This window comes from Myxine glutinosa, chromosome 2 (genome assembly GCF_964187855.1).
Source record: "Myxine glutinosa chromosome 2, kmMyxGlut1.1, whole genome shotgun sequence".
In the NCBI taxonomy this organism is placed as follows: Eukaryota; Metazoa; Chordata; class Myxini; order Myxiniformes; family Myxinidae; genus Myxine; species Myxine glutinosa.
In genome coordinates, this window is record NC_136262.1 from 49,894,051 (window position 1) to 49,914,986 (window position 20,936).

The 20,936-nt window shown below is 46.8% G+C and overlaps 1 protein-coding gene across 4 annotated transcripts in view; it reads right to left on the reverse strand.

Moving 5' to 3' along the window:
• Positions 1-13,458: 13,458 nt before the first annotated feature.
• Positions 13,459-20,936, reverse strand: part of IL7R (interleukin 7 receptor) — a 34,032-nt gene continuing 26,554 nt past the window's right edge. For all 4 annotated transcript variants that reach the window (XM_078773257.1, XM_068108240.2, XM_068108241.2 and 1 more), the window contains exons 7-9: positions 17,561-17,675; positions 15,955-16,045; positions 13,459-14,741 (exon numbers count right to left, since the gene is read on the reverse strand). In XM_078773257.1, coding sequence (XP_078629383.1) covers positions 14,667-14,741; positions 15,955-16,045; positions 17,561-17,675 — 281 coding nt within the window. In that variant the 3' untranslated portion in view covers positions 13,459-14,666. The remainder of the gene's footprint in view (positions 14,742-15,954; positions 16,046-17,560; positions 17,676-20,936) is intronic.

The following is a 20,936-nucleotide window of genomic DNA, read 5'->3' on the forward strand; positions in this document are numbered from 1 at the left end:
TTTCCGTCGGTGAACCTGCGGAAGGATCATTATCGGGACAACATGAGAGCGAGCGAGACGCGAGACGTACGTGGTACGTGATCGTCCATGTACTGTTTAGCCATGTACTGTTTAGATTTTGATGATTTGCGTGTGATATTATTCAACGGATGTTTATATGAATCGTTTAAAATAAAAAAGCCTTCAATTTCTGATATTTTACCTTTTCATTTGGGCTTCCTAATTGAAGCCCCGCCCGTAGGGCGCGTACCGTTGCTAGTATTCATAATTTACAATCAATGATTGCTTAGAAGATTAAAAAAAAGACTCCATTAAAGAGTTAAATACCCAAATAATGCAGAACTAAATCAGTAGAGAGCATACCTCTGCCTGATTGGCCATATCGCTCAATGGTGAATAATCACTTCGAAACCGCTGATGGGATTGTGACCAAACTTGGCACAAATGATATTTGGTATGTTGCAACACAAGTTTGTTCACGGCATAAAAAAAAAAATCGGGGTCTAAGTGGGTCTACCAGGGGTCAAAATGGATCTAGGTAGGTTTAACCCCCCAAAAATTGCAATTTCCTTTTTTAAAATCAGATTTATTTTGAGAATCCTGGTATTAAAATAATCTTTCTTCGAGTGAGAAATAGATCGTATGGTCTTATTAGTCCCCTACCGGTGTACACCGGAGGGGACTATAGGTATGCACTGCGTCCCTCCGTCTGTCCGTCTGTTAGTCCGTCACGCAAAGAACAGTTTTCCGGACTTTTTTTTCAAAACTCTTAATGCTAATGATTTCAAACTTGGTACATGGTTTCCTCATGATAAGTTACAGATCAAGTTCGAACTTCACGACGTTTCGATCATTTTTGACAAAGTTATGGCACTTTGAACTTTGGTAATTTCCCCAACAGTTTTCCGGACGACAGACTGCAGGTAGGGGACATGTATTGCAGCGCAATACTCAGAATGCTTGTTATTCCCCTACCGGTGTACACCGGAGGGGACTAGAGGTTTGCACGCCGTCCCTCCGTCCGTCAGTCCGTCAGTCCGTCAATCAGTCAGTCAGTCAGTCAGTCAGTCCGTCCCTCCGTCTGTCATGCAAAGAACAGTTTTCCGGACTTTTTTTCTAAACTCTTAATGCTAATGATTTCAAACTTGGCACATGGTTTCCTCATGATAAGTTACAGATCAAGTTCGAACTTCACGACGTTTCGATCATTTTTGACACAGTTATGGCACTTTGTTTATTCTAGAGTTCTCCTCAAGCCGCACCGTGCGCCCTCAGCCTCGTCTCGCGAACGTCAAAAGCGCGACACAGCGCGCGCTTTCGGAAGGGGCGGAGCCAAGCCGAGCAACATATATAATATACACATCGATCATTGATCGTGAACTGGAAAATATAATAAATTACTGATATTTAGCGACTCGAAAGATTCTCGTGCTTCTGCTGACCTGCCTGCAAGGTGTATAAATCGAAGTCCCGAGTGCGAATCACAGGTGAGCCCGTCCTGAGGTAATTAGCGATTGGGAACGATTCGGAACCTGTGGGTAAATAACCCTTGGTAATTCCCCCAACAGTTTTCCGGACGACAGACTGCCGGTAGGGGACCCGGGTCATGTATTGCAGCGCAATACTCAGAATGCTTGTTTCTCAAGTAATGCCAAAGGGCTGCATTACCTTGATGCCATGCATACTGTCTTTGTGTTATGAAGGACTTAACTTGAAAATTATCCATGATTTATGAGTCTAGTGAAAACGGATGACTCGTGTTGGTAAATGCTCATCAAGTTGTTCTTTGACTATTTCACATAAAATGTCAAATTTTGTACCTGGGTATTATATATCAATGAAAAAAATCAAATGTTAAAATCAAATAATTTATGCAATCATTGGTGTTACCACTTGCAGGCGGGCAATACAACACAAACATAAGATACTTGTCGAGGTAACCTTGGTGGTCGCGTGATCACCCATAGCGCTTCAATATTGATGTCATTAGGTGTATTTACAGGGAAAATACGTAGTTTCAGGTGGTATCTTGCATACAGAGCTACACCTCCACCAGGTATTCCAACCAGAGGTTCAGAAAAATAAAATAAAAACCATGAAGAGTAAACAGTTGTAGAAGTGTATTTCCCTCGAGCTAAGCTTCGGTGAGAGCTAATATATCCATAAGGTTGTGAGCTGCAACGACCACTTCAATTACGCAGGTCCAGGGATATGTTTGGAAAACGGCAGTGACGTCATCGGAAACGGAAGTGACGTCATCGGGAACGGAAGTGACTTGGTTTTGTCGGTGTGGGAGGGGCTTAGAGAGGCACCTAGTTTGAGGCATAAAGGTCGTTCTGTGATAGCTTGTAAAATTTTGTAAAGTCATTAAACCGTTTAAACCGTGAACACGTTAGCAATTATGGCCCATATACCTGTATCATCCATGTGCTATATTATGTCACAGTTTTTTGGCATGGGTTATGAACATCATATATTTAATTCTTCACTCACATCAGGTCATAGATCAGATGTGGTTTCAAATTTTTCAGATAAGAATTTCAATACAAGCAATTATGGCTGGAATACCACTTCTCCGATAACGTCATCATTACACCCTATATACCCATGAAGAGTCCCCCCTATGTTTAAAGTTTCGTTTAGATCGGACAAGCAGTTGCTTGTGTAAATCTGAGTGTAAATCTGAGCTGGATCATGGAAAAAGCTCGGGAATATCATTTATTCTTCTCTTTTCCCGCCTATGGAACCGAATTCCACACTTTCCTCAATGTCAATCTTCCCTACAGATCTTCAAGACAGCTCTTCACCATCATCTCAGATCATTCCCCATCCAAAGCCATGATATTTTCTACACCCGTTAAACCATCCCAACCTCTCACAAAATTATGCTTATGTCTCCATCTTGTCCACCCCTTGCGTTCTCCCATGACCCTCATCGTTACCTGCATCCTTTATTTGTCCGTCGACCCATCTCCATCAACTATATTTTCTGCTGTCTCCTGCTGTTTCCTTTGTTATGTTCTGTCCTGATCTGTTCTGTCTCCCAGCTCTTCCACGAGCCGACAACATGAATAACATTTTTTAAAAATAACACCATGTGGGTTGACTCAGCCTGTCATCCTCTGAGGTTGGCAAAATGAGTACCAGCTGAATAATAGGGGGCATTGTTGGGTGTTGACCATGTTGGTTCAGGGTGTTGACCAGGGGACAATGTTTTGGACAGGCTTTCACGAACTGACTAGCTAGGCCTAACGTTCAACTAAACGTGGCAGGATTTGATAATCATTTGTTCAGTGCCGCTGATAACTCACGTACTCTACGTAAAAGACATCATGGGCTCTTTAACATCCACCAACTCGAGAGTCCACAGAACACCTTACGACTTACCCTGCACAGTGTTGAGAAATAAGGACATGGGCGGGTCTACGAGCGGTAAATTTGATTGGTCGAGATGACGTAAAATGCCGTAATATTTTGTCCAAGTACTGCTAAACGGAGGGGTTTTGAAAGTGATAAAAAGGTGATTTGGTTTCTAGTGTTAAAGAATACAATTAAATTCAAATAAAATAAAGATTTTGAAGGTTGTAGAAAACAATTCCGGAAGTTTACCGAAATTGACGCAAAGTCTTCTTTTTTTCTTTTTTTGTATACTGAATCGAGGCTCGTGAAAGAGCTAACATTTATTTCACAAACAAATCAACCAGACAAACAAGATATATAAAAAGAGGGAGCGGAAGACAAGATGGGGAGAGAAGGGGAAGCACACAAACACAACATTTGAGAGCAGGGAGAAGTGTGGGAGGGAGAGGGCTTGGGGGGAGGAGGCGTGGGAAGGGGGGGGTGCGGGGGGGAGAGGTATAAAACAAAAGGGGACCGAAATTAGCGGGGGTAGAAAAGATCAAGGTTTTGGATGGGGGAAGATAAGAGATAGTGGTGAACAGCTGTTTTAAAGACCTGGAGGGTGGAGTGGGATTGAAGAGAGTGAGGGAGTTTGTTCCAGAGGTGGGAGGAAAGAGGAATGAAGGAGTGAAGGTGAGCAGAAAGTCTTGATTTTGGCAGTTTAACCATAAGAGGGTTGCAGGCAGATCTTGTGCGACCAGTAGGAATATTTGGGGGACAGAGCCCAGAGAGAGCTGGGGGGGGGGGGGCAAGGCCAGAGAGGAGTCGGTAGAAGACGGAAAGACCACCAACCTGCCTGTGGTGAGTGAGTGAAAGGCCCTTGGAGTTAGCTTCATCGTGGGAGATTCCAATGATTCTGAACGCTTTGGTTTCAACAGCGTGAAGAGGAGCTAGGTGTGAGGCAGGAGCACCAGACCAGAGGGGAGAGCAGTATTCCATAGAGCTGCGGATGAAAGCCTTGTAAGTGGTGAGGAGCTCAGGTGTACCAAGGAAGGAGTTCGCACGACGGAGGATGCCCAGTCGTCGACTGGCTTTGGAGGCCAGATTTGAAATGTGGTTTTCCCAGGAAAGATCATGGCAGATAGTGAGAACCAAAAGATTGAGTGACAGAACTTCTTGGAGAGGATTATTCTGAAAGTGGATGGGAGGGTTGTCCAGTCGGTCTTTTCGGAGAGACATCGTAAGAGTGTGAGATTTGTCAGGATTGAAAGACATGTTCCACTTGTTTGCCCAGTCTGTGATTTTGTCCAAGTCTGCAGAGAGTGAGGAGGCTGCAGACTGCCGATCTGAGGGATGAGGAATGGAGCGACAGAGAGTAGAGTCGTCAGCAAAGAGATAGAGAGGATTTTCAAGAGAGCCAGAGAGATCATTGATGAAGACCAGAAAAAGCACAGGGCCCAGAACACTGCCTTGGGGAACTCCAGCCTGAACAGGAAGAGGAGATGAGAGAAACCCATTCAGGGCCACACGTTGACTACGACCAGAGAGGAAGTCCGCCAGCCATGCGTGGAGATTTCCATGGATACCAAAGGAGGAGCGTTTGGTGAGCAGAGCGGGGTGCGAGACCGTATCGAAGGCACGTGAAATGTCAAGGGAGACAGCTCTAATTTCCTGTTTGGTGTTGAGGACCTCCATCCATTGTTGAGAAAGCAGAAGCAGCATGTCCAGAGTAGAGTGACCAGGTCTGAAACCAAATTGATGGTCAGAGATCAAGCCATTGGAGAAGAGGAAAGATTTCATATCTGAAGCAATGATGGATTCCATGACTTTGCTGATAATTGGGAGAAGGCTGATTGGTCTGTAGTTGCTAAGATCTGTTTTTGCACAAAGCGGTGATGTTGGCTGATTTCCAAGCAGATGGCAGATGACCTTGAGCAAAAGAGAGGGTGAAGAGAACAGAAAGAGGGAGTGAAAGAGCGGAAGAACATGATTTTAGGACCCGTGGGCTGATGCCGTCAGGACCAGTTGCAGAATCAGAGTCGAGGGTTGACAGAAACGTTTCAACCTTGTCAGGAGGAAAGGACACAGAGTCCAGGAGCAGCTGGGTACGACTCGGTACGGTGGGTACAGAGAGGGATGGGTTTGGGACACAAGATTTAGAGGCAAACACAGAGTTGAGGCATTCAGCTTTTTCACGTGCGGAGTCAGCCGTGTAGCCGTTTGAGGTGAGGGAGGGGATGGAGGGGGAACAAACACCAGAAACAGATTTGACCAGACGCCACCAGGATTTGGAAGAGGGAGACAGATAAGAGAGTTCGGTCTTGAGAACGGTGAGATATTGTTTCCTGGCTCTCCTGAGGGTGGACACACACTTGTTTCGGGCTTTGTGAAAGGAAATGAGATTTCCTTCCATTGGATTTGCTTTCCAGGAGACGAAAGCAAGTTGTTTCTGGGCAACAGCCTCACCACAAGATTCCGTGTACCATGGACGGGAGGAAGGGTATGACAACTGAAGATGAGATGGGATAAATCTGTGCATGAGAGAGAGCAATTTACTTTGAAAGAATTCCCAGGATGAGTTGATGTCAGAGGCGGTAGAGATGGGAGACCAGTCCAGATGATTGATGGCTGCTTGAAGACCGTGCCAGTTGGCCTGAGTGAAATGCCAGACTCGTCGACGCTGAGGAGGCTCTCTGAGAATGGTCAGAGAGATGTCCACTTTAACAAGCACATAATCAGATGAGCCGATTGGAGCAGAAGAAGAGCAGCAGACATTTTCAGGGAAGTTAGTCATAACCAAGTCCAGAAGAGAAGATGCTCCGTTGACTGAGATCCGGGTCGGGAAATTGACAGATTGTGTCAGTCCCAGTGAGTCACAGAAGTCCTTTGCTGAAGAGCCATGGCTGGTGAGAGAGGGAACCCACACCCAGCCAACTGGCATGGTGACAATTGAAATCACCACATATGAGGAAGAGAGAGTTGGGATGGGTAGATAGAAGTTGGTCCATATTATCAGACAGCGAGATGTCGATGGAGTCATCACTATTTGGTGGATGGTACAACACACATATGAACAAAAGGTGGGAGCGAAGGGGAAGCCGTAGCCGAAGGTATTCCTGGGGGTGAGGTGGAGAGAGGGTAGTGGAGGGCGAGTGAGGAAGAGAGTTTTTTATAAAGATAGCAACCCCACCTCCAGGACGAGGCTCAGGTCTATCATACCAGAGGAGGGAGTAACCTGGGAGAGATACCAAGGCATCAGAGACATCATGAAGGAGGAAAGTTTCTGTTAACCAGATCACATCTGGTTTGTCAGAAGCAACCTGTATGGAGAGATCAGTCAAGTTTGAGCGAAGGCCCCGGATGTTTGAGGTCCATACCGTTAATGAAGAGGCAGGGGGAGCATCGGATACAGAACAGGGGGTGGGAGGGGTCGGGTAAGATGTGGAAGAGGAGGAAGAGGTAGGGAGAGCTGTTGAAGGTGTGTCAGAGATTTCAGAATAGCTTGGAGAAAGGGAAGAATGGGGCAGACAAAAGGTTTGACGGAGATTGGGTGAGGCACAGTGAGGTGTTATTTGAGGAGGGGGAAGAGCGAGGCAGAAGGTTGGGGGAGATGAAGGTGAAAGTTGGAAGGGGGAAGAAGCAGGGAGGATGCTTTGAGGAGGAGGGGTGAGAGGGGAGTCTTGGAGGGGAGGAGCGAGGGAGAGTCTCGGAGGGGAGGGGTGTGGGGGGAGTTTAGGAGGGAGGGGAGGGAAGGGGCAAGGGGGGAGATTTGAAAGGGATGGGTGATGGGGAAGATTTGGAGGGGAGGGGCAAGAGGGTAGATTTGGAGGGGAGGGGTGATGGGGAGGTTTTTGAGGGGAGGGGTGATGGGGAAGTTTTGGAGGGAAGGGGTGATGGGGAAGATTTGGAGGGGAGGGGCAAGGGGGAAGATTTGAAAGAGATGGGTGATGGGGAAGATTTGGAGAGGAGGGGTAAGGGGGTAGATTTGGAGGGGAGGGGTGATGGGGAAGTTTTGGAGGGGAGGGGTGAGATTGGATTTTGAAAAGTGTACGATTCATGGGAAACGAACATTTTTTGCAAAATGAGTTTGAGACCTTCGAGTCAAAAATACGTTTGAGGACGCTGAAGGAGGGGTGGAGTGCTGGAGAGTTTAGGGAATGTAGAAAAGAGGAACTGTAAGAGATGGTATTTTTTTTTGGAATGAACTGATTTGGTGAGCAAGACGAAAGCATCCTTTTGTAGGAGAAGAAGAAAAAGGTGTTATAATATATGACAGAAAACAGTTGTTCAGGGGAGAGATTAAACATTTCTAACCACGTGATCGCGTGATCACGAACAACGTGAACGAAGAACGAACGAACAAATAAGAACAACAAATAAACGAATAAGAACTGAAAAGGAAATATTTTTTTTGGGGTTTTTTTTTTTGAGTATAGATATTAAACAAGGAAGTATGGGGTGAACGACTGGGACGAAACAGAGAACGAAAATAATTGCAGCGCATTCGACGAACCGCTGAGAGAAAACAAAACCACAAGGTTGGATACGGTAGCCTAAGCCTACTCGTTCTAGTACTAGGCCTCAGAATACTCGACACGCATTAACCGTCAATTGTGTATACATGTACGAAAAATTAACACCGAAAATTTTCCTAAAGACACGCTATAGGTACACACACCGAAAGATAGATACAGTCTCGACAAAAACACAATTGTGAAAAAATTACTTAGCTTCGAAAGCGTGAGCGCATGGACAGCTTCGAAAAGACGTGACCTCGCCGACAAAGATCTCGCGATACACCGCTTAACCTAACACGTTAGATTAGTTATCCGTACCTGCTGTTTGTTTCCTTAAAAACAGTCCTTTTCTTGTTTGGAATGATTTTAAATTCTGTTTGACTGCCAGCCAGGCACAGAGAGTAAAAAATATTATCTCACTCCTTTGCGCATGCGCAATTTAGGACGAATTCAGAGACAACAAAGTTCTATTAAACTACAGGTTCTTTTTACGATTCGTGTTCAAAATAAAACATTCAACAGAAATTAAGTTGTTCCTCGAGCACGAACTGACATTTGTCGACAGACAGTAAACCAATTCATTAACCCTCCTCTGCGCTTCATGTGTACAGTACACCCAGTGCACCCAGTACACCCAATGTCGTGAAAATGTATCAAAGTTGAACCCAGGTGTGATGCTCACTTAAACCGCTGAGAGGCGTCTATAAGACCTCGGACGTCCGCGACTCTGGGCCACTCCTGCGACATTATACTATGACATGTAGACTTGGATGGTACGTACCCGCTCACATTCTAGGCTTGCTTGCATTGACTGATATCGATCCTTTCTATATGATGCCAAGATCCTGATACATATATTGCATGATTGTATTCTGCAGGATGTTGCCAGAGATCTGATTGTTATTAAACATACCTATGGGACAAAGTTGTGGACTTGATTGATTTATACAACACTTAATAACAAACAATCTCGCCGTCCACTCGAGAACAAGAGGCGAATGATATGGCGGGACACAGGATGATCCAGGTGCCGCAATTTGCCGCCGACCCACAAGCAGCGGATTCGGGCTCGGAGCTGACGCATTGGCTCAAGACTCTGGACAATCAGTTCAAAGCCCAGGACGCCGCTGTCACTGATGAAACGAAATTAGAAGTACTTCAGACTAAAGTACACCATAGCGTCTACAGGGGGATCGAACAGTGTACTACATTCAATGCAGCTGTGACAGAGCTAAAACGAATTTACATTAAGAAACGAAGTGTGGTTTATTCCCGGCATCTGCTCGCAATGCGGAGTCAACAGCCCACTGAGACGCTGGATCATTTCACACAAGAGCTGCGACGTCTGCTTGCTGATAGTGCTCCGGAGGTACGTACACATGAGCAAGTACAAGATGATCTTGTACGCGATTCTTTTGTCTCAGGAATCAGCTCTTCAACCATTAGACAAAGACTTTTGGAAACTGAGGACTTGACGTTCACGGAAGCTTTACGGCTGGCGCACGTCTATACTCAGGCTCGAGAACAATCTGACGCCTATGACCACACACGTGTCACTGCGGGGACTTCTCGACAAGCCCGACCGGAGAGAGCTACCGCCGAGGACGCGGGAGCGGACTCGACTTCACTGCCGGAAACCCTGGCCTCTCCCGAGGAGGACCCAGATTCCGGCTTGGCGGCAGCCGCAGCTGCAGGACCAAAGCCTGGACGAAACGCTACGTGCTATTTCTGCGGGAATCGACAACATCCCAGGTCGGCGTGTCCGGTCAGGAAGCGATATGTCATTTGTATTCGACAAAAGGGCACTTTGCAAAAGTTTGCCGAAAAGCTGCACGGGGCAAACGAACTCGCGCGACCTTGAATGGGCTTATCGCCGAGCAAAAGGGCCGAGCACAGAGCGGGGCGCCTCACCCGACTTTGATGAGTGGCACATCTCCTCGTGGGCCCCTGGCTGCGCGCTCGACCTTGGTGAGATTCATCGGGCCGCCAAAACAAATGGCGCAAACACGACCAAACGCAGAGCGACTGTCCTTGGCTGGTATCCGAACGTCTCATGATGGCTTTGAGACTCCCCGCGTGACTCTAGCGCCATCTGAAGGCTGCTCGTACGAACTACAAGCTCCTGCTTTGGCACGGAAAACTGCAGTCGGCTCTGAAACTCTGCGCTTGACACAAGCGCCATCCGGAGGCTGCTCGAACGAAAGGAGAACTGTAGCTGGCGTTGGATCTACACGTGAGGCGCGATCGTCTCGCTCGGATGGCTCGATACCTGCCGGTCCACCCTGCCTGGCTCAGGCCATTATCTCACTTATGATCGAAGGCATTTTTGCTCGGGCTTTAATCGATACGGGGTCCACAGATAGTTATGTCAATCATCGACTGGTGCAAAAGCATGGATGGCCGATCCTTGGGACAAGACGTCGGATCTTTATGGCCTCCCAAGGGCTTAGGCTCAGCACAAAAGGGGAATGTCGATTGAAGCTTGTGATAAAGGGACACATATTTCCAGATGTACATCTCATGGTCTTACCTGCATTATGTGCTGATATTTTGTTAGGACATGATTTTCTTAAGCAACATGGACGTTTGGAAATGGATTTGGTGGTACTGATACGCTTGCTGTGTGCGCTCTTGCAGGGATGGAAATTGAGCCTCTGTCGCTGTTCCCCAATATGACCACGGACTGCACACCTGTAGCGGTAAAATCGCGGCGCTACTCATGAGCTGACGCGCAATTCATTGCGGAAGAAACGGCCCAGCTCTTAAAGGAAGGTGTCATAGAACCGAGCCGGTCGCTGCGGCGGGCCCAGGTCTTAGTGGTACGAAGTGAAGCGCATCGCAAACGAATGGTAATCGACTGTTCGCAGACGATTAATCGATTTACACAGCTAGACGCCTACCCCCTACCGGGGATGGACACACTGGTTCGACAGGTGGCCCAGTACTCGGTCTATAGCACTCTCGATCTCCGCAGTGCGTATCATCAGATCCCTATCTCCGGGGCCGATCGCATCTATACCGCCTTTGAATCGGGTCAAAGGTTATACCAGTTCACCCGACTACCTTTTGGGGTGACGAACGGGGTTCTTGTTTTCAGAGGGCTAGGGACGACCTCATCGCTAAGGAGAATTGACCGATGTCTTTGTATACCTGGACAATCTTACGGTTTGCGGGCATGACCAGGGGCATCATGATGCCAATCTGAAGTGCTTCCTCGAGGTCGCGCAGAGGTATCGCCGAACCATGAATGAGGCTAAATGTCGTTACTCCGTGCGCACGATTGATCTTCTGGGGTACACCGTGACCCATGGCTCTGTTGCTCCAGATAAGGAGCGTCTGCGACCCTTGCTCGAGTACTCCACCACCTCATTGCCATGCTGTCGGGCTGTTCGCCCATTATTGGAAGTGGGTGCAAAATTTCTCTGCAAAACTCCGCCCACTTGTGGCCTGCGAAGCGTTCCCCATGAGTCCTGCCGCCATGGCTGCTTTTCGGGGCCTTAAGTCCGACATCGCTGGCGCCGCTGTGGCGACGATCGACGAGTGCAAATCTTTCGTCTTGGAAAGTGATGCCTCGGATCATGCGATAGCGGTGACTCTCTCTCAGGGGGGGCACCCTGTGGCTTTCTTTTCGCGGACTCTCACCTCCGCTGAGCGGAGGCATTCGTCTGTCGAAAAGGAAGCGTACGCGATCGTCGAGTCGATTCGGCGTCTGTACTTGCTCGGACGATGCTTCCAAATCATCACGGACCAACAGAGCGTTGCGCTTATGTACGACACCTTACATGCTCAACGCATTAAGAATGAGAAAATCACTCGCTGGCGTATCGAACTCGCCGACTTCTGCTACACCATCAAAATATCGCCCGGGGAGGGATAATCTGGTCGCCGACGCCTTATCGAGGCCGGCTACGTGTGCGCGTCTCATATCTTTGGAGGGTCTGCGCGCTTTGCACGACACTATGTGTCATCCTGGGGTGACGCGTTTCGCTCATTTTGTGCGTCGTGGTAATCTGCCATACACGCTTGAGGATGTCCGCCGGGTCTGTCGCGACTGCGCTGTATATGCGGAACTCAAACCGCGTTTTTACAACCCTCCCATGGGGACGCTGGTCAGGGCTACTAGACCGTGGGAGAGATTGGCGATGGATTTCAAAGGGCCGCTGCCGGTGTCGAGTAACTCTCATTATCTGCTCACTATCGTTGATGAGTACTCGCGATTCCCTTTTGCTTTCACGTGCACAGATATGACGGCCGCCACAGTCATACGGTGCCTGCAGAACTTGTTCTCTATGTTTGGGTATCCGGCCTACGTGCATACAGATCGGGGTGCGGTGTTCCTGTCACAGGAAGTGAGAAGCTTCTTGCTCCAGAATAATGTTGCTTCTAGCTATACCACCCCATACAGACCACAGGCGAATGGGCAGGTCGAACGCTTCAATGGGATTATATGGAGGGCCATCACGCTAAGCCTCAGGACCCTCGGCCGGGGCTTAGATAAATGGGCTTGGTCACTACCTGCGGCGCTGAACTCGATCAGGGCTTTACTATGTATGGCCACCAACCAGACTCCTCACGAACGGCTGTTCCACCACCCAAGAAGCTCGGGTAGTATCCGATCTTTACCTAGTTGGCTCGCTGAGCCGGGGCCGGCCTACCTCAAACGTGCGGTTCGCACGAGCAAGTACGATCCCTTAGTGGATAAGGTGCAGGTACTCCAGGCTAATCCCGAGCATGCTCGCGTGATGATGGCAGATGGACGTGAGTCCACTATCTCCGTACGCCATCTCGCCCCTTGTGGGGTCATCGACCCTTACGGGGACATTGACGAACCGATTTACGAGTCTATGGACTCTCCCGATGCTCCGCCTATGGAGCATCTGCCGTCCCTCCCGTCGCCAGATACACCCCTGCCTGAAGGCACTGTGGTGCCCCCTTCGACGCCTGCCTCCAGCGGCTACTCCGATGCAGGGGACTCCGGGCTTGGGGATGTCGTACCCGGTAGTTTCCGGACCCGTGCTGGCAGTGTAATTTGCCGCCCTGACTGCTACGGATGGACCGACTGACATGGACTGACATCACTAATCAATTAATGCTGTTGCATGCTTGATTCCTGCCTAGCGGCAGTGTAGTTCTAACGGCGGGGAGAATGTAGTGAAAATGTATCAAAGTTGAACCCAGGTGTGATGCTCACTTAAACCGCTGAGAGGCGTCTACAAGACCTCGGACGTCCGCGACTCCGGGCCACTCCTGCGACATTTACTCTATGACATGTAGACTCGGATGGTACGTACATGCGGATATTCTAGGCTTGCTTGCATTGACTAATATTATCGATCCTTCCTATATGATGCCAAGATCCTGATATACATTGCATGATTGTATTCTACAGGATGTTGCCAGAGATCTGATTGTTATTAAACCTACCTATGGGACAAAGTTGTGGACTTGATTGATTTCTACAACACCCAGTACTAGCACGAGCAGACATGTCCTCCGGCTTAACGTCCATCCGATAGACGACACACACATTGATGCCTCGTCCTGAATCCAAAACACCAGGGTGGCAGTTTATAGCTGAGTCGGGATTCGAACCCAAGACGAGTTCAAAGGTGAGTATACCTTTTAATATATTGTACTCGTCCTCAAGTTAATAATAAATGAATGTTCTAATATTAATAATAATAGTCATGATTATCTTAGCAGCCATGAAAGTTTGGAATAGGTGTGTAAATGCATTCTGTTTTACAGGCTCGTTTGTAAACTGGACAATGTTATAAATATAAAGGTTAACATTAACTATCACAATATATCGTATGCACGTTTTCAATGCAATTCCATGTGCACCACAGTAGGTTTAACGGTGCTCCTGTAATATGCAATGTCGGCATAATAATTCGGATAAAAATGACTATAAACGTATCTTTTTACAATCAGTGGCCCTTTCCCGGATGAGGTGTTGCTTTATGCAAACAAATCAGTTTGTAAAAGTACACAAAATAGAGTGAAACAGGATATAGGCCGAGACAAACATGGAGTGAAACAGGATATAGGCCGAGACAAACATGGAGTGAAACAGGATACAGGCCGAGACAAAAAGGCCTTGCATTGTAAATAAATCAAATAAAAAGGCTTTATCTGTTGGTCTTGCTGATGATTCCTTGAGGCAGAAGTTGTGTCCAAGACTGAAGATTTAAAATTCGGATTTGAACTCTGCACCTTCGGTGCTGTTGTTCATTGCCGTTCATTCCTCCTCTTCCTCCTCACTAACTCTTCCCATGCACAGCAGGAGACGGGGTTTTGCAAACACTTCTGTGTGTGTCTGTCCGGGCCGTAACTTTTTGCCCATTTGAGTTTTGTCATCACATTTTCAACAAAGCTTTATTATGAGAATATGAAGAAGGCAAATTAATAATTTGGTCAAAAGGTCAAAGTCACCTAAAATCATCAATTTTCATCCGATTGACCTGAAATTTAAAAAATTTGCATATTTGGTACTGGATTGGTTCAACAATCAAAAGTTAGAAGCTGATTCTTTTTTTTTCTTTTTTTTAGATTTAAAGCTCAAAAGTAAAGGCTGCATAAAATCAGCAATTTTGATTTTTGTATTTTTTAAAAACTGTTTTAGTTATTTTGACCATACTGAAGAAGAAGAAGAAGAAGAAGAGGAAGAAGAAGACGTCTGAATACAAACGGATACGGATTAGCGTTGCATTTTCAGATGCTTTCTCGTTTTGTATTTTATATCTGTTCACTTCTCTCTTTTCCACCAGCATTTCATGTATTTTCTTTCCCAGTTGTCGCCAGAGGCATTCATTCAGTTTCTGGGTCGATTATGTGGCTCACTTGGTATTCCCAGACCATCAGGCTCTCGCTTCCAGTGGAATTCTGCAAGGAGAATCCGATGACAGATTGAGTTCCAGAACATCAGTTTGCAAAGGATTCATTTTCACCAGAGAAAGACAAATTATTACATCATCTAATTTAAACTCGCTAAAAGGTGGCACACACAAGAGTGGTTTATTTTGCTTTGTAAATTAATATTTTTATTTTCTATACAAGGTCGAGGCTCATTGAAGCGAAGTGTGAGAACACAAAAAAAAACGGAATACCGAGAACACGGTGTAAAGCGGGGAAAAACAATTATTTTGGGATAAAGTGGCACAACATGGCGAGCACTTGGAGGGATAATGTGTTGGAGGAGGAATGCTGTGTAAAAGCTCAAGTACAATCAGGGGCTTCTTCTTCATTTTATTTTGTATGTGGCTGCGCATGCAAACCCTGGTGTTGGCTTCACGGTTCGGGGGGTTGGTTTGGGACCTACGGTCCTGAGTTTGAACCCCGCTCAGCCTTTAAATGAACACCAGGTGGGGTTGAGTCAGCCTGTCATCCTTCCTGGTCGGTGAAATGGGTACCAGTCTACTGGTAAGGGGGGCACTGCATCAGCGACATCTGCAGTCCTGTACTGCACACAAAAGACCAAGGAGTTGCACGTGGCATCATTTTGCTAGGGGCACATCTGTGGCCACCCACTAATGTAGTGCCCCTTGTAGATTGCAGCAGGAATATTAAATTTGGCCATGGTGTCGGCGATAGCTCGACTACTCTATGCAAAGGACACCGTGGGATCTTTAACGTCCATCAACTAATAGTAATGTTGACAGACGGGATACCCAGTTTAATTATCATCTGAGGGATTGCACACGATTTGATGAATTGACCTTCCTGCGAAACACCAGGGTGACAGTTTATAGCTGGGCCGAGATTCAAACCCAGGCTAGACACCCGAGAGGTGAGTGTGAGTACCTCCAGGAGTCTGGGTGTGGGATATCTGCCGACCCTGTTGTCCGGCTCCCATTTGCTTGCTCAGGCAAAGAACACACAAGGCATCATCAAATTACAACATGATTTTGTATGAGTTGTGCCAGGAATCAGATCCAGATGACACAACCCAAAGGGTGGGTCTTCGACTTCTGAGCTGTCCTGTCAATTTGTCAAGGTAGGTTCTGTGTTCAATGCAAACTAACACCAGCAAACCAAACAATAAACCAAAGGGATACAGCAATCTGTCTCCATTTCCCTGCGAGCCACATAACCTCACCAGGAAGCCGCCGGCACTTTGCTTCCCATGCACGATGCGTTCAAAGGCTTTTCCTGCATCAGGGATTTCTGGCCAAAGGGAAGGCTTCGCCCTGAGGGCCCGGATGTAGTCATAGAGGGAGGGAAGTGGAAGGAATGTAAAAAATAAATAAGCAAGGGGTGCATTATTGAATAGGAAATGGTGTTCCAAACATTTTCTATGAAATTAAAACCCCTTCCATGTATTACTTATCATCTATATGGGACTGTCTATTTATTACAAATGCAAAAGGAGGGGGGGGGGGGGGGGAATTGTGAAAATAAAAATTGATAATATGAAGAGAGTGGAATTGTGGGAGGAGTGGGGGGAAAGTGAAAGGAGTTATAAAGGGAGGGGTGGGGCGTGGCATGGAGGATCAAAATTTTGGCTATTTTTGGACTCGTAATAAATAAATAGTCCCAAGCTATACCAGTGAAGCAATGGATTTGCAGTTTTAACCCGAAATAACAACACAAGTGATTACGAGACTTAAAATGACATATTCTGCCCCAGAATGTTCGGCGCATGCTCAGAAACTCCATGTGACGGCGATGTTCAGGGCATCATAAAGTATATCGTGTGTGAGTTAAGGATTGTTACCTAAAATGACTCACAAAGCTTCCAAAAGAAGCTAAAAATACTTGGAAAAGTACCTGAGCGAAAGGCTCGGCTTCTGCACAACGAAAACCTTGGAGCACTTTCTCGACTCACCAGGTGGGTATAGTGCAAACTCCTGACGATGTGAGCCGGTGCAAGGCCTGAGTGGATGAGCATGTGCTACACAAACCCCCGGTGGATCGCTACCACTGATTGGGACTGTGTATCTGGATTATGTGCTTCTTAACACCAATTGGAAGGACATATCTGTGGAAGCTACGGGAGTTGTGAGGGCTGGAATATTAAAATCCGGCCCCAAACGAACAATAAATATATTGTTCGTTTGATTTCGGATTTTAATATATTGTTTGTTTGGTGTAATTTGCATTTAGGGACAGGCCAATCTCTGTGTCCAAGAATCGTTAACCATCTCTAAATTGCTGCTCTCTTGTCGAAATGATGAAAATTATCTTTAAATACGATTTGAATTACAGGTTTTGTGCAAACAACGGCAGGTTAAAAGTGCTCGGCAAGCAAAACGAGTCTCTGGAACCGCGCACACAGACCATGCTAAAAAAAAAGCCTCGTTTAGCATCCACATGTCATTTCAAAAGTCTCGTAATGTTTTCCAATTGTTGTTGTACAAGCGTAGCACAAGGGAATGAAAGCACCATGCCATTTCAAGGCTAGTTGGCCTATTATGCCTGTGCCTTATCCACAACTCAACACTTTTACATCCATCAAGGAATGCTATTTATCCAACTAACCCCCTATGGTGGATGTGACCAGGATAACCTAATCCTTTTCAAGTGTATAACCGGATCGACACCAACTGGCTGTGTCTTGTAAAGTCCAACCCTGACGGAGATAAAACATGGACTTTGCAGCTCTCTGGCAAGCATGCTACCAAGTAATCTACCCTATCAGCTCTAAAGGGTATTTGCATTAGATAGCACAACCCAGACGTGTGGTACAAACAACAAGAGCTCACCGCTTGCATAACAGCACACCTCCCGCAATTACAAAGCCACCAAGGATGATTCCCAAAGGTGAAAGCTGTAGCATCCAATTGTATGTCTGTGTGACATCATCGCCCTCCGTACAATCTGCAGAGGATGAGATGGTGGTTCAAGGGGGCCATGGGAGACAAATTGAAATTTGTGGCAGTGCACGAATATTACATTATGATTTTTTCCTTCATTTCATGTCTACCTGAGCATTAAGAAACCATGTGCTCTGTGTGTTATGGAAATGTGCTTTGTTGGAAGTCCGGGCAGGCTGGTGTGTTTCATTTATTTATCCAAATTTGAGGCTCGTGGAGGAGCTAAAACATAGAACGGATAAGGACATAACAGAACAAAAGGAACAGTAGAAATGGAGGGGGTGGGGAGAGGGGTGGGACACACCAACAGCAGGGTTGAAGGACAAAATAGAAGGAGACTGAGAAATAAGGGTTGTGGGGAAGAATGAGGGCTAGGGGAGGATGCACAGGGTGTACAAGATGGATACAGAAGCAAACTCTCAGGAGGAAAAAAACCGGAAACTTGCATAGCACTCTGGTCCTGCAGTTCTCTTGGCACGGTCCGGCTATTCATGGTGCACGATGGTATTGAGGCTGGGAGACCAATTGATGGACAAGTTCTTCAAGACCACACATCGGCCAAAATCTTGGTACCAAAATCTTGGTACCAAAATCAGGCACGAGCAAGGTCACTTGAACCCAAGGGTCTTTTGTGTCCCGTATTCTCTCCACATCTGTCCTGTCATCCTAGTGAGTGAAGCCTTTAAGATTAGATAAGTAAGTGTTCGATTACCTATTAATTTGTTTGTTTTGCCGAGTATATGGTCATGTTCTCTTCTTCCCATGCCATTTGATTGTGAATAAACCCTGTGTAATGAGAACTTGGTCTGTTGCCATTGGGGGAACAGGAACGGCATCAGTGGATAGGAAATTGGAATAAGCCATTATACGGGAGAATTGGGTTTGTGCATTAAAGCGGACACCTGTCTCAGTTTACTTGGCTATTTTGAAAGGCGGGGGTTCGCCAGCAGGTACGTGGTTGTTAAACTACCGACCTGCACGCAAATTATGGGTGAAGGTGGTGATTTCTCATCCTCTACTCACCACACAGTGCATTGTTGGTTGGAGACCGTGCACCATAACAATATACAGGTAGTGGACAAAAAATGGAAACACCTGGGTGAATGAGGGACAGCAAGCAACAGCTTCCACACAGGTGTGGCCCATGTTTAAATTGAGCAAATAACATCCCAGCATGCTTAGGGTTATGTATAAAAATGCTGCACAGGCCTGGTTGCCTATAATTATGGCTAGCCCAATGATTTGATGAGCATGACACTGATTTTATTCGCATGTCATGGCCTTCTCAGTCACCAGATCTGAACCCAATCAAGCTTTATGGGATACCTCTTTAAGCCAGAGGACCCATCTATCAGCACTGGTCATTGGTGGACTTTAAACATCCCACGGTATCTTTTCCGAAAAGGTATACGAGTTATCCCCAGAACCGTAAAATTCCTGCTACCTTCATTCGAGTATCCTGCAATGTAGTGGCGATCTGTCCAGGATTGTATCTAACCTCAAATCGTTTATCGACTTGTTGTGAGCACCGAAAGCACTATCAGGAGTACTGACTCAGAAAGAGTCCAGGAGTATTGGCTCAGAAAGAGTCCAGGAGTATTGGCTCAGAGTCCAGGAGTATTGGCTAAGAAAGAGTCCAGGAGTATTGGCTCAGAGAGTCCAGGAGTATTGGCTCAGAAAGAGTCCAGGAGTATTGGCTCAGAAAGAGTCCAGGAGTATTGGCTCAGAGAGTCCAGGAGTATTGGCTAAGAAAGAGTCCAGGAGTATTGGCTCAGAGAGTCCAGGAGTATTGGCTAAGAAAGAGTCCAGGAGTATTGGCTCAGAAAGAGTCCAGGAGTATTGGCTAAGAAAGAGTCCAGGAGTATTGGCTCAGAGAGTCCAGGAGTATTGGCTAAGAAAGAGTCCAGGAGTATTGGCTCAGAAAGAGTCCAGGAGAATTGGCTCAGAAAGAGTCCAGGAGAATTGGCTCAGAAAGAGTCCAGGAGTATTGGCTAAGAAAGAGTCCAGGAGAATTGGCTCAGAAAGAGTCCAGGAGTATTGGCTCAGAAAGAGTCCAGGAGTATTGGCTCAGAAAGAGTCCAGGAGTATTGGCTCAGAAAGAGTCCAGGAGTATTGGCTCAGAAAGAGTCCAGGAGTATTGGCTAAGAAAGAGTCCAAGAGTATTGGCTCAGAGAGTCCAGGAGTATTGGCTCAGAAAGAGTCCAGGAGTATTGGCTAAGAAAGAGTCCAGGAGTATTGGCTCAGAAAGAGTCCAGGAGTATTGGCTAAGAAAGAGTCCAAGAGTATTAGCTCAGAGAGTCCAGGAGTATTGGCTCAGAAAGAGTCCAGGAGTATTGGCTAAGAAAGAGTCCAGGAGTATTGGCTCAGAAAGAGTCCAGGAGTATTGGCTAAGAAAGAGTCCAGGAGTATTTGGCTCAGAGAGTCCAGGAGTATTGGCTCAGAAAGAGTCCAGGAGTATTGGCTCAGAAAGAGTCCAGGAGTATTGGCTCAGAAAGAGTCCAGGAGTATTGGCTCAGAGTCTGGGAGTATTGGCTCAGAAAGAGTCCAGGAGTACTGCCTCAGAAAGAGTCCAGGAGTATTGGCTCAGAAAGAGTCCAGGAGTACTGACTCAGAAAGAGTCCAGGAGTATTGGCTCAGAAAGAGTCCAGGAGTATTGGCTGCGAGAGTCCGGGAGTATTGGCTCAGAAAGAGTCCAGAAGTACTGACTCAGAAAGAGTCCAGGAGTATTGGCTCCGAGAGTCCGGGAGTATTGGCTCAGAAAGAGTCCAGGAGTATTGGCTCCGAGAGTCCGGGAGTATTGGCTCAGAAAGAGTCCAGAAGTACTGACTCAGAAAGAGTCCAGGAGTATTGGCTCCGAGAGTCCGGGAGTATTGGCTCAGAAAGAGTCCAGGAGTACTGACTCAGAAAGAGTCCAGGAGTATTGGCTCAGAGAGTCGGGGAGTATTGGCTCAGAAAGAGTCCAGGAGTATTGGCTCAGAGAGTCCAGGAGTATTGGCTCAGAGAGTCTGGGAGTATTGGCTCAGAAAGAGTCCAGGAGTACTGACTCAGAAAGAGTCCAGGAGTATTGGCTCAGAGAGTCCGGGAGTATTGGCTCAGAAAGAGTCCAGGAGTATTGGCTCAGAAAGAGTCCAGGAGTATTGGCTCAGAAAGAGTCCGGAAGTATTGGCTCAGAAAGAGTCCAGGAGTATTGGCTCCGAGAGTCCAGGAGTATTGGCTCAGAGAGTCCGGGAGTATTGGCTCAGAGAGTCCAGGAGTATTGGCTCAG